This window comes from Lactuca virosa, chromosome 3, assembly GCF_052849685.1.
Source record: "Lactuca virosa cultivar CGN04683 chromosome 3, Lactuca_virosa_CGN04683_v6, whole genome shotgun sequence".
Taxonomy (NCBI): domain Eukaryota; kingdom Viridiplantae; phylum Streptophyta; class Magnoliopsida; order Asterales; family Asteraceae; genus Lactuca; species Lactuca virosa.
This window is the reverse complement of record NC_136428.1, coordinates 426847326-426861840: the sequence shown is the minus strand read 5'-3', so window position 1 is coordinate 426861840 and position 14515 is coordinate 426847326. Positions and strand designations below refer to the sequence as shown.

General features: G+C 39.5%; 1 protein-coding gene across 1 annotated transcript; it reads left to right on the top strand.

Moving 5' to 3' along the window:
• The first annotated feature begins 9501 nt into the window (after positions 1-9501).
• Positions 9502-13100, top strand: LOC145165063 (uncharacterized). Its single transcript, XM_079083697.1, has 3 exons — positions 9502-9714; positions 9814-10415; positions 12980-13100. The coding sequence occupies exons 1-3, from the start codon at positions 9502-9504 to the stop codon at positions 13098-13100; spliced, it is 936 nt and encodes a 311-aa protein (XP_078939823.1).
• The last annotated feature ends 1415 nt before the right edge of the window (positions 13101-14515 follow it).

Here is a 14515-nt window from a genome sequence, read left to right as displayed (position 1 = left end):
ATGTTATGAAATATTATGTGAAATTAAGTGTTGAGTTCTAACAGATAGTTTTTACGAGAAATGAAGTCAACTATGTTTAGAATCACTCACAAATTATTGGAAGTCTTATGAGATTCCAATTAAAAGCAAAATAGTAAAATTTAGCGAAAATATAAAATTTTAAATAAGTAAAATTTTATTATTGAAAGTTGTAGATAATCTCGTTAGAAACATGTAGGCGAAAACCTCATCGAAATCCGGGTTATAACGAAGAAGTTATGACCAATCGAAGATCCGCGATAAAACCGGCACGGTGCCGAATGACGTAAAAAGTGAGTTTTTGATAAACTACTTTTTAGCCTTAGTGATCTAAATGAAAGTCGTAGTATTCGTTAAACCGAGAATTTCGATAAAAAGAACGCCAAAATCTGACTTCGTATGAGGAAGTTATGATTTTTACAAGTTTCAGCTTAGCAGCAGACAGCTAAAAACTTGAATTTTAGATCAAGTGATTTTTAGCCGACACAACCTAAACGAGAATCGAAGGTCTCGTCATTAGTAGTACAATGGTAAAAAGTCTGACGAAAACGGACGTCGGATGAAGAAGTTATGAATTTTTAACGGATTTACCAGTCCCGGTCCGTTAAAAATAATAATATAAAAATAAAGTCAAAACTTTTAGACGAAGTCTAAACGAAAGTTGTAGAGCATAATTTTCTCTACGCGTGCATATAAAGAACGTCAAAAACGGAGCCCGTATGAGAAAGTTATGGATTTTACAAGATTTGGCACAATTTTCGAGAAAAATCGCATGAATAGTGATTGCCACGTCACCCTCGCTCGGAGCTAGCCACGTGTACGAAGCTGCTGCGTGGCATGTCCGAGAAGAGACGCGTGTCGCACAGGTGTCCGAAGAAGCCACGTGATCCTCGCATACACCCACGTGATCCGACCCGCGTGTAGCGTCCTGATTCGACCGAGGAGGCGGCCCAATCCGAAGCGAGCATCTGTCCGAACCGAGCCTCGCCCTGCTGACAGCTGGTCCGAGCCTCGCATACGAGCCTCTCGCTTCCCAGCCTCGGATCCGAGCCTTCGGTCCTCCTCCCCTATAAATAGCAGCCATACGAACCCTCCCGGGTATTTTTAGAATTTTGGCACTTTTTCACCCTTTTTCAATATTTTTACTATCCCGACATCCCCCGAAGCCCCAGTACTTATTCCAAAGCCCGAAACACGCCCCGAGATTTCCGAGAAGCCCGAAAAATTTATCTTTTTGGATTCGAAGCTCTACCTTCGCAGAGCCTGGTTTTCAACGAAGAAAGTCATATTTAGAGCCGAAGTGCTGCCCGAATTACTATTTTGACCCCCGGTTATTTCACGGTGAGTTTAATATATAGGAACAATTGTATGTTATGTGTTATATGTGTTATGTGCTTTTCCATGTTATCATCTCGAGTTGTTGTTTCCGCTATTTTTATAGCAAGGCAGTACCTCGGACTTGAAGTGTATGACATAGGCATCACTTGGGTATTGGTATGAACCGTTGACCATGAAGTGTATGACATAGGCATCACTTTGGCTTCGGTAGAATAATATTCCTAAGTATTTTCCCGTGTTAATTTTTATTCGCTACGTTTAATAGCAAAGTAATACCTTTGACCATGTGATCAGTGAAAGGACTTAGATTCATATTGGTACTGGTATGTAGCCTCTGGCCATGTAGAACATGTCTCCGTAAGAGAATGATTTCTATTCAATGGTATTGGCAAAAAGGGTTAGACAGGGCGTGAAAACCTGAAATCTACCAAAAGGTTAATCTGAAGTTGTATGTCTTCTGTGCCATTTGGGCCAAAGCGTTATTGATGTATATCAAGTATAGAAATTGTTATGTCTCAATGATTGTATATCTTTGAATCAAATCAATGATTGTTAGGGAAGGCTTATCACATTATGTCTTTGTTGTTCCTTACTCCTAATTGCTTCTGCCATATTGGTATATATATGGCATAACGTCATATTGTATCTATTGTTGAACTCACTAAGTGTTATCGCTTACCCCTCCCAATGTTTTAACATAATGTAGGCAATAAGCACCCAGTATAGTTGGAAGACTTAGAATAGTTTGTAATAGTACTTTTGTACTTCAGTTATGTTTGTATAAAATTACAATATTTTGGTTAGTTATGTAAAATCTGAAAACATAGTCGGTTTGTATCCTATCCTTTGTAATCACTTTATCAATGTAAAATACTATTTTATGAATATGCATGTAGCATGTTTTGGAGTAACTATATTGTCAAGTATGAAAGTTTGGGTCTTTCAGAAATATGAAAGTATAGAAAGGGTTCCTTTCAATCATGGTATCAGAGCAGTGGTTTAAGTGAACTAAATTCCACGGATTGGTATTTAGACTTAAACTATTGGAAGTTCAATATATAAACTGAATCATTGTAAATATATGGATACAAACCATAGGAAACACTTAAGTGGGGTATTGGGTAGTAATAAACCCCAGCATTCTAAGACATTAAGTTACTTCAAGAACTTTAGAGAATTAGTTTATGTAAACTGGAATTTTGAGAATTTCTAGATTTAGACATGAATTGTTAAGTGATGATACAATATGTATCTAGTATACTTTAGGTTGAATACCTAATGGGGTAAGCACTAGAATATTAAGAGGTGATATGCCTTATATTCTAAGATGTGCTAAAGGATAAGTAAATATAGCATCCTTTAGGTTTCATACCTATATTGCTATTATTTGAAAAAGTTTAAGGTGTGTTACCGACCTTGGTTTAGATGAGAAAAGTATATGTTCAGAATTCTAAGAATTTCCATAATAGAATTTACATGAAACTTTTCGAAGTAATAAAGACACTTATGATAGTTGATATTGATAAGTTTATTGATAAACGATCAAAGGATATCGTGAAATAATAAATATAAAGTGTAATCGTAAATAGTGTATTAATACCAACCGAGTGGTATTATGCATTTAAAATATGTAAGATAATATAATAACATCTTTGGAAGAAAGATGTGCGTTTGAAATACATTTGGATAAGATAAATGTTTTGGCATAACCGATGAAGTTGTTCCACCGCTGTCCAGATTAAAGCAGTGATAGTTTATAAAGTCGGAAGAACCGAGGATGGTGATAAATACTTCAACAGTATTGAAATTTATGTGGTACCAGATTTAGAAGAATTAAACGAAGATCAAAGGAAAGGCTAATGAAGTTTTTTAGACTCAATAGGCCAAGGCCTTGTGATGTAGTAGGTAGTTCGAGTAGTAACCCTATACACGATACTCAGACTTAGTATTTAATAATACTAAGTGATGATTGACTTCTATCACCTCCTTATGGAAGTTCCATTGTGTGTTAAGCCGACTTTAACATACAAGATTGGGATAGTGAAATAGGTTATTTGGTTGTGAAAATGTTGAGTGGCTTACTTATTAGAGTAAGGTAGAGTACTTAGTTGAAGAAGATATACACTCATATTATTATATGAGAAGAAATGTTGTAATTAGGAATGATAGAGAACCAAGTTGAAGCTAGTATATCTTGCTGAGATGCAGCTATAATGCAGACTTCTTAGGATAGACTCCTATGAAGTAGACTTAAAAGATACAACCATGAGAAGAAGACTTACTCAGATACAGGAATGACGATGTCATGAAAGGATAATGAAACCAACTAATGTCCATGATGGTTTGCATGAGTTAGAAGATGATGTAAGTAGTTGGAAGCTATTTGTCTTTGCACTGCTAGAGGAAATTTTAGGTGTAGTATGTCTTGGAGAGTAGACACTACCCGAGAAAGAATTTATATGAAGAAATGGAAGTAAAATTTCTATCGACCTATGGAAAAGTATTAAGATATATTAAATCGAGCATATGCATGAGAAGAATCCTAGAAGGCGAGTATAGGTAATCCAATATATGTTTGATAGAAACATGAAAACCCTAGTTGAGTCTAGGAGAAACTGTTGTATGTACTTGTTTGAATGCACTTAGGTGTGAAAAATTTGCTTTGTGAAAACTTTTGAATGGTGACTTGGGAACTGCGAGACAATACTTGGGACGAGTATGACTAGGTGTGAATAGTAGTAGAGGCGTATACTACTGGAAGCACAGGACTCACACTTGGATCAGGCAAAGTGACAAGGTTACCAAGAAGCTAGTAAATGATTCTGTTTTATTCATGTGTGTCGTTACCTTCGTTTCGGTAATGACTAAGAAGATAATTATTGTTCAAATCTTAATGTCATAAAGAATCGAGTCCGATTAGTAGAAATCCGCGAAAGGAGTTGATTGGTTCAGAGAACCATGTCTTATTGTTGGGTTATAAAGTGTTGCGTCATGGGCTCGGTCCTTAGCCCAGTTTTGGTTGCCGGTTTGGGCCTGTCCAACCGTGCATGTTTTATTCTAGGGTTTAGTATTTAAGCTGCATGCATGCAGTCTTTGTGTTTAAACGCTTTTATTATTTTTCTCATTGAGTTTTTGTAAACCCTAGCTCGCCTCTACAGCAGAAATTCTTCATCGAGCTCTGCTAAGGCGTGACTATATTTGAATCATAAGCATAACGTTGATTCCATACTGTGTTCATATTATTATTGTGTTTGTTTTGTTTGATCTTCATATTTTTCCTGTAAAAGATCTAATCGGTCTGAGATTTATTCTCATGAATTGGTATCAGAGCAGGAGACTGTGTAATTCATACACATCTCTTCTGTTGAAGAAGTTATTAGGGTTTTTCCGCATAGATTGATATTAATTGAGCCGTCACTCCATATTGGCGTATCTCATTAATTGTCGATCTTACTCTAATTGATAAAATTATAAGTCTGATCTTAAAACAGGCAATCGATCAAACGCCGTCACAATGTCCATGGATGATTCTCAAACCAATCCAATCAACATCTCTAACAGCATTGGTTCAACAACAACGATTCCAATCTTGTATACTCAAGATTATGAAGTTTGGACGCATCACTTTGAAGATTATGTGATTGGATCGGAAGATAATGGGTACTTGATCTGGGAAGCTATCACTGTTGGCCCTTTCGCTCACTCAAGCTCCTTAAAGATTCTCAAAACTCAGAAGGAGTACAATCAGCTTGTGAATGATGTAAAAGATATTCCTCAAGACGAGAAGGAAAAGTTTCAATGCAACATCAAGGCCTTGAGGATGATTAGGTTTGCTTTGCAGTCAGATACGTTCCGTTTGGTGAGTTCTTACGCTACTGCTAAAGAGATATGGGACAGGCTAAATGAATTGTATTCCACTGATGAAGATCTTGAACATTCGATTCAAACTCTTTTGCTTTCTGAATTTGGTGATTTCAAACAGAAGCCCGAAGAGAAACTGGTTCAGGATTTTGATCGCTTTAATCATCTCTTAAGTAAGATGATAAAGCATGGGATCGAAAGGAAGGTTATTGAACAGAAGGTTACATTCATGAACGGTCTAAGACCTGAATGAATGGCTGTCGTATCCATTGTTAAAGCACATGAACAGTTCAAATCGTATTCTCTGGCGAAACTGGTGGGAATTTTGAAATCCCATGAAAGTGCACTGTCTAAGGAAACGAATGTGGTTTCTAGTTTGGGTTCGTTAGCCCTTGTTTCTAAAGGGAAAAGTTCTGTTGAAGAAGAAGAGGAATTGGATCTTGCCGACTACGATCTAACCGGTGAAGAGTATGCCCTGATGGTGTCCAATCCTAGAAAGTTCATGAAAAGAAAGTTCCCAGCCAACAAGAACCGAAACTGGCAGGGAAGTTACAGCGCTGAAAAGGTTAAGGAGGAACCGAAGAGAGGGTCAAAGTCAGAAGAGTCCAAGAAAGAAGTGAAAATTGGTGGAGACTCAGGATTTGATTGCCATTACTGTGGAGGCAAGAATCACTTCGCCAAAGACTGTATGCTGAAAAAGAAGGCAGAAAAGACAGATGAGGATGATGAGGAAGCGAGCCTCCTGAGACGACTGGAGGAAATCCAGAAAAGAAAGTCAGCTGCTAACAATAAAACTATGAATGCTTTGATTGTACAGGATACAGGCAACCGTGATGAATTCGGTGGCGTGGAAATATGGTCCACGGATTCAGAGGATGAAGAAGTAAGAAAACCCACTCATGGCAAGGCGATGCTGGTGAAAGAAGAACCTGCTGCAGGAAGGTGTTTAATGGTGACCGAAGGTGTATGTCAAATGAGAGGATATACAACTGATGGTGGGATAGAAGGCGAGAAGGAACGAGAGGAAGGTGTTTTGCTGTGAAACCTGTTAGTGCACAGATCAACGAATGTGATGAGTTGATCAAGAAGGTACAAAATATTCTTGCTTCTCTAAATATACCTGTTACTAACTATGAAAAGGAACTGAATAGCTTAAAATCTAAATTTTCAAGTATAAGTAGCAGTCTTACCCAAACCCGTGTCACAAACTCTAACCTGACTGATCAAATTAGCAGGATATCGTCGAAGAGTGAGGAAAGGAGGATGTGGATTGAGCAGAAGGAGAAAGAGTTGATTAGGTCTAAGGATGAATCGATCTATTTACAACGAGACAATCTTAAACTTTGAAAACAACGAAATGTTTTTTGTTTGATTGCTAAAAGACTTTATTTTGATATCACTCAGTTGCATCTCGATTGTGAAATAGGAAAGAAGATACATCGCATGATTTTACCCTTCCTTGAGTTAAAGGAGGATGAAGTCGATGACGAACCTTACAACTGTGAAAACGTTGTATATTCTGATGAGGTCTCACCTGCATACAAAATTGGTCTTGACAAAATTGAGTCCTACATAAAGTCTAAAGACCATAAGGACATACTCAAAAATCTGTTAGATGAGAATGATAGATTGAAGTTAAGAACCGAAACCGTACAGAAATTTGACTCATTGAATGCCAAATTAAGTTCAGAAAAAAAATTGATGTTGAAAATGCATCTGAACTTAATGAGGATGATGATCTGAGTGAAATCTCTGTAGACGATTTGGTGGACTGTTCAGAACTTGTCAAGAGCGAACCTGAAACACGCAAAAATCTGATTTCTGAAAATTCTGTTGAGTTCTCTCGTTCATCAACAGACAAGACCAAAATTCTCAAAGCAAAAGCTGTTGTATATCAAAAGGTACAAACCACTCCAAATCAAGTCTACACAGTTTCAGGAGTCACTCCACAACAAACCGCAGAACTGACAGCTATGGTGGAAGAAGATAATGCAGCTGGATGTGATGAGTTCTTCTGGTCAGCACCAATAGACAACGCTGATGAGACAAAAGGTCTATCTCAGAAGACCTCATGGAGAGTGAAAGGTAGATACGTGCCAGAACCACTAAATGAGCCTACAAGATATGATGTGTCAAGCACAAGTGGAACCAAAACATCATTGGGTGAATCGGTGCAAACTACCAGTGAAACATCTTCAACAAAGAGCGACAACTATGCTCGTACTTCAAAGAAAAAGGCCAACACCCACAACAATCCAAAACAGGGGGCAGATCGAAAACACCAACGAAATCTGAGATACAAGAAGAATTTCTCAGAAAGAAAACAGTTTTGGAGATCACAAAATCCTCACTATGTCAGGAATGAAAGGAAGCATAAGTCACAAGAGGAATCAAGGAACCGAAAGGATAGTTTCGGTCCCTCAAATGAAAGGAACCGAAAGGGTAGCTTCGGTCCCTCGACTGAAAGGAACCGAAAGGATAGTTTCGGTCCCTCAAATGAAAGGAACTGAAAGGGTAGTTTCGGTCCCTCGACTGAAAGGAACCGAAAAGAGAGTTTCGGTCCTCAGAACAACTTCAACCGAAAGAGCGGTTTCGGTCCTCAACTCGATTGCAACCGAAAGAGCGGTTTTGGTCCTCAACCCTACAAGTTCAATCAGACGAACAGAAGATCCAATGTCACTTCTAAACCCAACTCCTCTCATTCTAATTCTTATCCTTCAAAAGATTTAAAGGGGAAAGGAAAGCTATTTCCAGAAGATGACAGACGTCCAAAAGAGATCCAAAAGAATGCAGACGTCAACACCTCAAATCCTACGCCTACTGAATCAAAGTCAAACAAAATTAAAGTTTTCACAATAAAAAGAAAAGATGAAACAACTTTGATTAAACATACTTATTTGGTTGATATCTCTCTTACTATTCCCTGTCCTGTAAAAGGCTCACAAGGACCCAAGAAACTTTGGGTTCCTAAATCTGCTTAATATTTTGCAGGTTATCTGTGACGAGCAGTTTGACGAAGAATGGTACATTGATAGTGGCTGCTCGCGTCACATGACAGGAAGGAAGGAAGAACTGAGGGAGTTTCGGTCTCTCAAGGATGGTGGAATTTTGAAGTACGGCAATAACTCATATGGAACTATCAAAGGCTATGGAATGATTACGAATGGTGATTTCTCGATAAGAAAGGTCGCATATGTTGAAGGGCTCCAACACAACCTTATCAGCGTATCACAGCTGGTAGTCGGAACTGGATTGAAGGCATCGTTTGATAGTGAAGGCTCAGAAATAGTCCAGAAGAAGTCCAATAACATTCTGCTGAAATCGAAGCGAAAGGGGGAAATGTACCCTTTAAATCTCAACCCAATTCGAGGTAAACCAGCAGTTTGCTTACTTACGAAGGCTCACTCAGATGAAAGCTGGTTATGGCATCGAAGACTCTCTCATCTTAATTTGAAGGATATCAACAAGCTGGTTTTAGGAGATCATGTTCGAGGTCTTCTAGTTCTCAAATTCGACAAAGAACATCTATGCGCAGCCTGTGAAATGGGAAAGCAGAGTAGACAAAGTCATCCTTCTGTTATCAACACAAAGGTGATAGAACCGTTGGAGCTGTTACATATCGATCTGTGTGGTCCCTCTTCCATTGAAAGCATTAGGGGAAACAAGTATATTCTGGTCATAGTGGACGAGTTCTCTCGATTCACATGGGTGTTCTTCTTGAAGCAAAAATCTGAGGCCACTCCAAAGCTCAGGATCTTCATAAAACAGGTAGAAATTCAACTGAGGAAAGTTGTTCGTAACGTAAGAAGCGACAACGGCTTGGAATTCAAGAACAAAGATTTTGAAGATTTTCTTGCTGAGAAGGGAACGACTCATAATTTCTCAGCCCCATATACTCCACATCAGAATGGAATCGTTGAAAGGCGAAACCGATCTCTGTGTGAAGCAGCTCGAACGATGTTATGCTTCGCATCCTTGCCTTTATATTTCTACGCTGATGCAATTGCTGCTGCTTGTTATACTCAGAACAGATCATATCTAAACAAGCGATTCTCTATCACTCTTTACGAGATCTTGAACAATCGCAAACCGAATGTGAAATTCTTCCACGTGTTCGGTTCAAGATGCTTCGTCTTCAACTCTAAAGGAATCGAAACAAGTTTGATGCTAAGGCTGATGAAGGAATATTCTTAGGTTACTCCCTGATTCTAAGGCATATAGAGTTCTAAAGAAGCGCTCTAAGAAGATTGAAGAAACATACTTGACGATAGATATGTTAAGAAGATGAAGACAACCGAAGGTTCAATGCAGGAAATCTTTCCAAAGACCAGTCAAGTTACAGCTTCTATTTTAAATCTTTTCGAGCAATATATGCTTCTTTTTGATGAGCCTCAAACGGCAATTGATTCTGAATCAAAGGTGAAAGACAACAAGGTTGATAGTCTAAAGCAAATCATCGACGATGCTGCTCAAAAGATGGCTGCTGATCAACCTAAAGTAACCGAGTGGCCAGACATAAGCGAACCTTCGAATGACCCTCCTTCTATCTAGGGGGAGGGTCCGTCTCTACAACACGATCAAGGTTCTTCATTCCAGGGGGAGAATTCGACGTCACAATCATCAAGCTCTTCTGAAAGTCCAAACGAAGGAGAACATTCTAGTCCCGCTATTGAACAGGTGTCATCATTCGTGGGGGAGAACACAGATGTCAATGATGATGATATGCTATCTGAATTGGAAGAAGAAATCAATGCAGAACTAGATCCCTCTTGTGATCCAAATTACCCACCTCTTATTAAATGGACCAAAGATCATCCACAAAGTCAAATCATTAGGGAATCTTCAGAAAAGGTGTTAACTCGATCACAGATCAAAGCGAAACAAGATGCTCTCTTCTCTCAAGTAGAGTTTTGCATGTTCAACTCCTTTGTTTCCAAAGTTGAACCAAAGACTGTTAATTCAGCACTTGATCATTCTGACTGGGTTCAAGCCATGCAAGATGAGTTGAATGAGGAGGGGAATGTGATTATTCCAACTCCGAAGGATGCTTCGGTTGTCGGTCTCAAATGGGTATTCAGAAACAAGATGGATAAGGAGGGGAACGTGATTCGTAACAAAGCTCAGTTGGTTGTTAAAGGCTACTGCCAAGAGGAAGGTATTGATTATGAAGAGACCTTCGCTCCAGTTGCAAGATTAGAGTCCGTTCGTATCTTTCTTGCCAATGATGCACACAAAAACTTTGAAGTCTATCAGATGGACGTCAAGTGTGCCTTTCTCAACGGAGAACTTGAATAAACCGTGTATGTTGAGCAACCGCCAGGTTTCGTGAACGAAAAGCATCCATATCACTGCTACATCCTAGACAAAGCGGTATATGGCCTGAAACAGGCTCCCAGAGCATGGTATGAAACTCTCACTCGATTCTTAAAAATGTCAAAATTCAAACAAGGTTCGGTTGACCCAACCTTCTTTCGTAAGAGAGAGGGTAACCACCTTATGATAGTCCAAATTTATGTTGATGACATCATCTTCGGCTCCACGAATCTCAGCTTAACAGCTGAATTCAGGAAGTTGATGGAAACTAAATTTGAGATGAGCTCAATGGGTCCAATTAACTTTTTCCTTGGCTTAAATATTAGACAGGGACCCGAAGGCATTTTTATCAATCAGGAGGCATATACAAAGACATTGCTTGCTAAGTTTGGCTTGATGGGAGACTCCAAAGTTAAAATTCCAATGGCTTTTGGGACAAAGCTTACACCTTCGTTGGAGAAGCCAGCCGCTGACATGACGCTTTATCGTCAAATGATTGGGTCACTAATGTATCTCACAGCCAGCAAACCCGACATCATGTTCTCAGTTTGTTATTGTGCCCGATTCCAAGCTAACCCACGCGAACCTCATATCCAAGCTATGAAAAACATCTTTCGCTATCTAAAGCGAACCTCCTCTCTCGATCTACGGTATCCAGCCAACTCAGGATTCTTTATCCAAGCGTTCTCAAATGCTGACTTAGGTGGCTGTGGATTGGATCGAAAAAGTACCACTGGAGGATGCCAATTTCTCGATGGTAAATTGGTTAGCTGGCAATCAAAGAAACAAACCTGTGTTTCTCTCTCCACGGCAGAAGCTGAATACATCGCTGCTGCCTCATGCACATCTCAAGTTATATGGATACAAAGTCAGCTTAGAGATTACGGGCTGAACATGAAGAAAATCCCACTATATTGCGACTCTGAAAGTGAAATTAAGATTTGCCGCAACCCAGTGCAACACTCGAAGACTAAACATATAGCACTAAGGTATCACTTTATCAAAGATCACGTGGAAGATGGCAACGTAGAAATTCACTTCGTAAGGACAACTGATCAACTGGCAGATATATTCACCAAGGCTCTACCTGAAGCAAGTTTCAACAAAATTTTGCAAGGCCTTGGAATGATGGAAGCAGAATCAGTACCAAAATCGCCTTCGCTCTAATAAAGGTAAGAAGCAAAATAGAGCAAACCGAAATGAACCGAACGTTCGGTCTATTTCGGGTTCGGTCTATTTCGGGTGAAGCTTGACCAAGAACCGAAATGAACCGAACGTTCGGTCTATTTCGGGTTCGGTCCTTCTGAACTTGTTCGCTTCTTTTTCTTATCAAGGCTTTTTGATTGTATTCCTTTGTACATTCTTTTAAATACTTCTTTTTATATTCATAAAATCCAAAAACATTTCTCTTTTTCGTTCAATTGAACAATTTTCACAAAATACAAAAATATTTTTCGTTTTAATTTAATGATTTCTTTTGCATAAGTGTTACTCTCGATGATGAAGATCCAGAAGGTATAATTTCTTTTCTATACACATTCTACGTGTCCCTAGCAGCATGCTGCTGCATGTTGACTAAAGCCTCGATAGATTTTGAGTGAAGCCTTAATAACATGATACATACAAATCATGTTTTCCCAAGCTAGGCTGCTATATTCACTCTAATCATGAGCTACCTTACTCTACTCATATTGAGCTTAGAGTTTTCTGCTTAGTCCTTCTTTTATAGCAGAGGTACATTCGTTTCTTATACCACCTTTATCATTTTTCTTCATCACACTACATCTCCCCAATATAACCCTTGAGACTCTCAGAACTTACCACTAAGGTTTATGGTTATACAAAAATCTGTGTTAATGATCTTAGTTTCGTGTCACTATGTACTAAGTGAAACCCACCATTCAACACCATTAATGAATTAACGGTACATGATCACTATGTTACAAATTTTAAATGAAATCTCTTTTTATTTTGAGTGATTCTTCTGAAAATTTCTATTACCAAGAACTTTTCTTCCCCAAGGATCCAGTTAATTTTTTTTGAGATTTCTCACCTATCCAACCGTCAAAACATATCTTCCCTACCTACTTGTTCAACATATCCCATTGATCTCACAAGTACTTCGTTCAGTTTCGGTCTTATATCAAGTATCGAAATCATGAATTGAAGCGAAAGCCACCCTTTATAAGCTTTAATTAAAAAGATGCCTTTCAATACTTCTTAACAAGTTATTGATCGTTATTTAATGGGAAACCACACAAGCACTTTTAAGTCTCTCTTGACTTTGAAGGAAGAGATTCGTGCCCATAATCAATTGCTTTATGTCTCAACAAGACATCACCAATACCCACAAAAAGTTTGCTTTATTTCTTTATCTTTTACACTCTATGCACTAAAATCTTTGATTTTCCAAAATCTGGTTCTATTCATGATAACCTAATTGTTACAGCTTCATCTCTAAAAGTATTTCAATGCTCGATAACGTTAAAGGAGATGACGGTTCATGTGAAATATGCGGTGACGTTTGGGATAAAGTTAAGGCTGACTCAGCAGTTATCCAATCGTTTTGACCATCGATCTTACTCCTTTCATCTATGAACCCTACATGCTATATGTCATCGAGTGTCTCAAATACTCGCCTCTTGTCGACGCTCTATCCAAAGTCGAAGTTGTTCCCATGTCCTGCCTCTCCCTCATCTATTCAACTGCCTACTACGACAAGGTTGCTGAGAGGGTTCACTTTGAAATCCACAATGAGAAGACTTCCATCTCCAAGAACCGCTTCTGTGCCCTAATTGGTCTCTCTCAAGAAACAACTTTGGTAAACCCTGAATCGATCTCTACATGTCAATTGTTCTCAATGTTTTATCAAATGGGGTACACTGAAACCTTAGCCACCATTACCAAGTTCAAGAAGTCCTGCATTCCTCCTCAATGGAACGGCCTATTCACTCTATTGTCCAAAGGACTTTCTGAGCGAAGCGCCGGCTCAGATGGAGCAAGCTAGTCATTCATGACTGTGCTTTATGGTCTATATCACGGGATAGATTTGGATTATGGAACCATCATCTGGCAACAACTGGTTCAAAGCTTGGTTTCTTCATCAAGACACTCAGAGATCTCCTGTGGGAGGTTCTGGTCCATCATCACCAAATGGGCTATGGATCGTCTCCACGTTCCAATCATGGCGGACTCTCTTCTCTCCTCCATCGCCACCTTTCATACCACCAAGATAATCGTCACTGATCCCACCAAGTACTCCTTCATTGGATCCATCCCTGACACCATGCTTGCCTGTGTGTCTGCAGCAAGTACTACTCTGTAATAATACAGGGAAATTCCTTCTTCGGGTCCAAGGGAGCTCACGCCAGCCATGGTTCGCTCCATTGAAGAGGCTGATAAGCCAGCAAAGCGGGGAAAGAGAACCGCAACCCAGAAAGAAGGGAATGTCGCTAAACCAACTAAGGGTCAAACCCCCAAGAAGCGAAAATCAGACAACGCTGCTCCCTCACAGCCTAAGAAGAAGCAACAGAAGAAGCCCGTTCGGAGACTCATACTCCAATCTTCAAGCGATTCAGACTCAGAGTATGTTCCTCCCCAAAACAAGTCTACTGCTCCTTCAGATTCTGAAAGCGAAAGCTCTGATGATGAGGCTTCGGGTCGTGGTGATACCCCGCCTCGCTCGCCTACCCCAGAAATTCCCATTCGCTCCCAACCTCTTTCTCCTTCACCCGTTACCATCCCAATATCCATCCCTCCAATATTTCCTATACCTACCTCTCAACCATCAACCACTATTCCCATCCCTGCTCCAATCTTCACAGACACTACCACTACCACCACTACTTCAGGGGCTCATTCTATAGCTCCCACCCCACCTGTTACAACCGAACCACCTGTTACAACCGAACCACATGTTACAACCGAACCACCAGTAACAACCGAACCTCCTACCACTACCAAACCCTTATCACCTACCCCATCT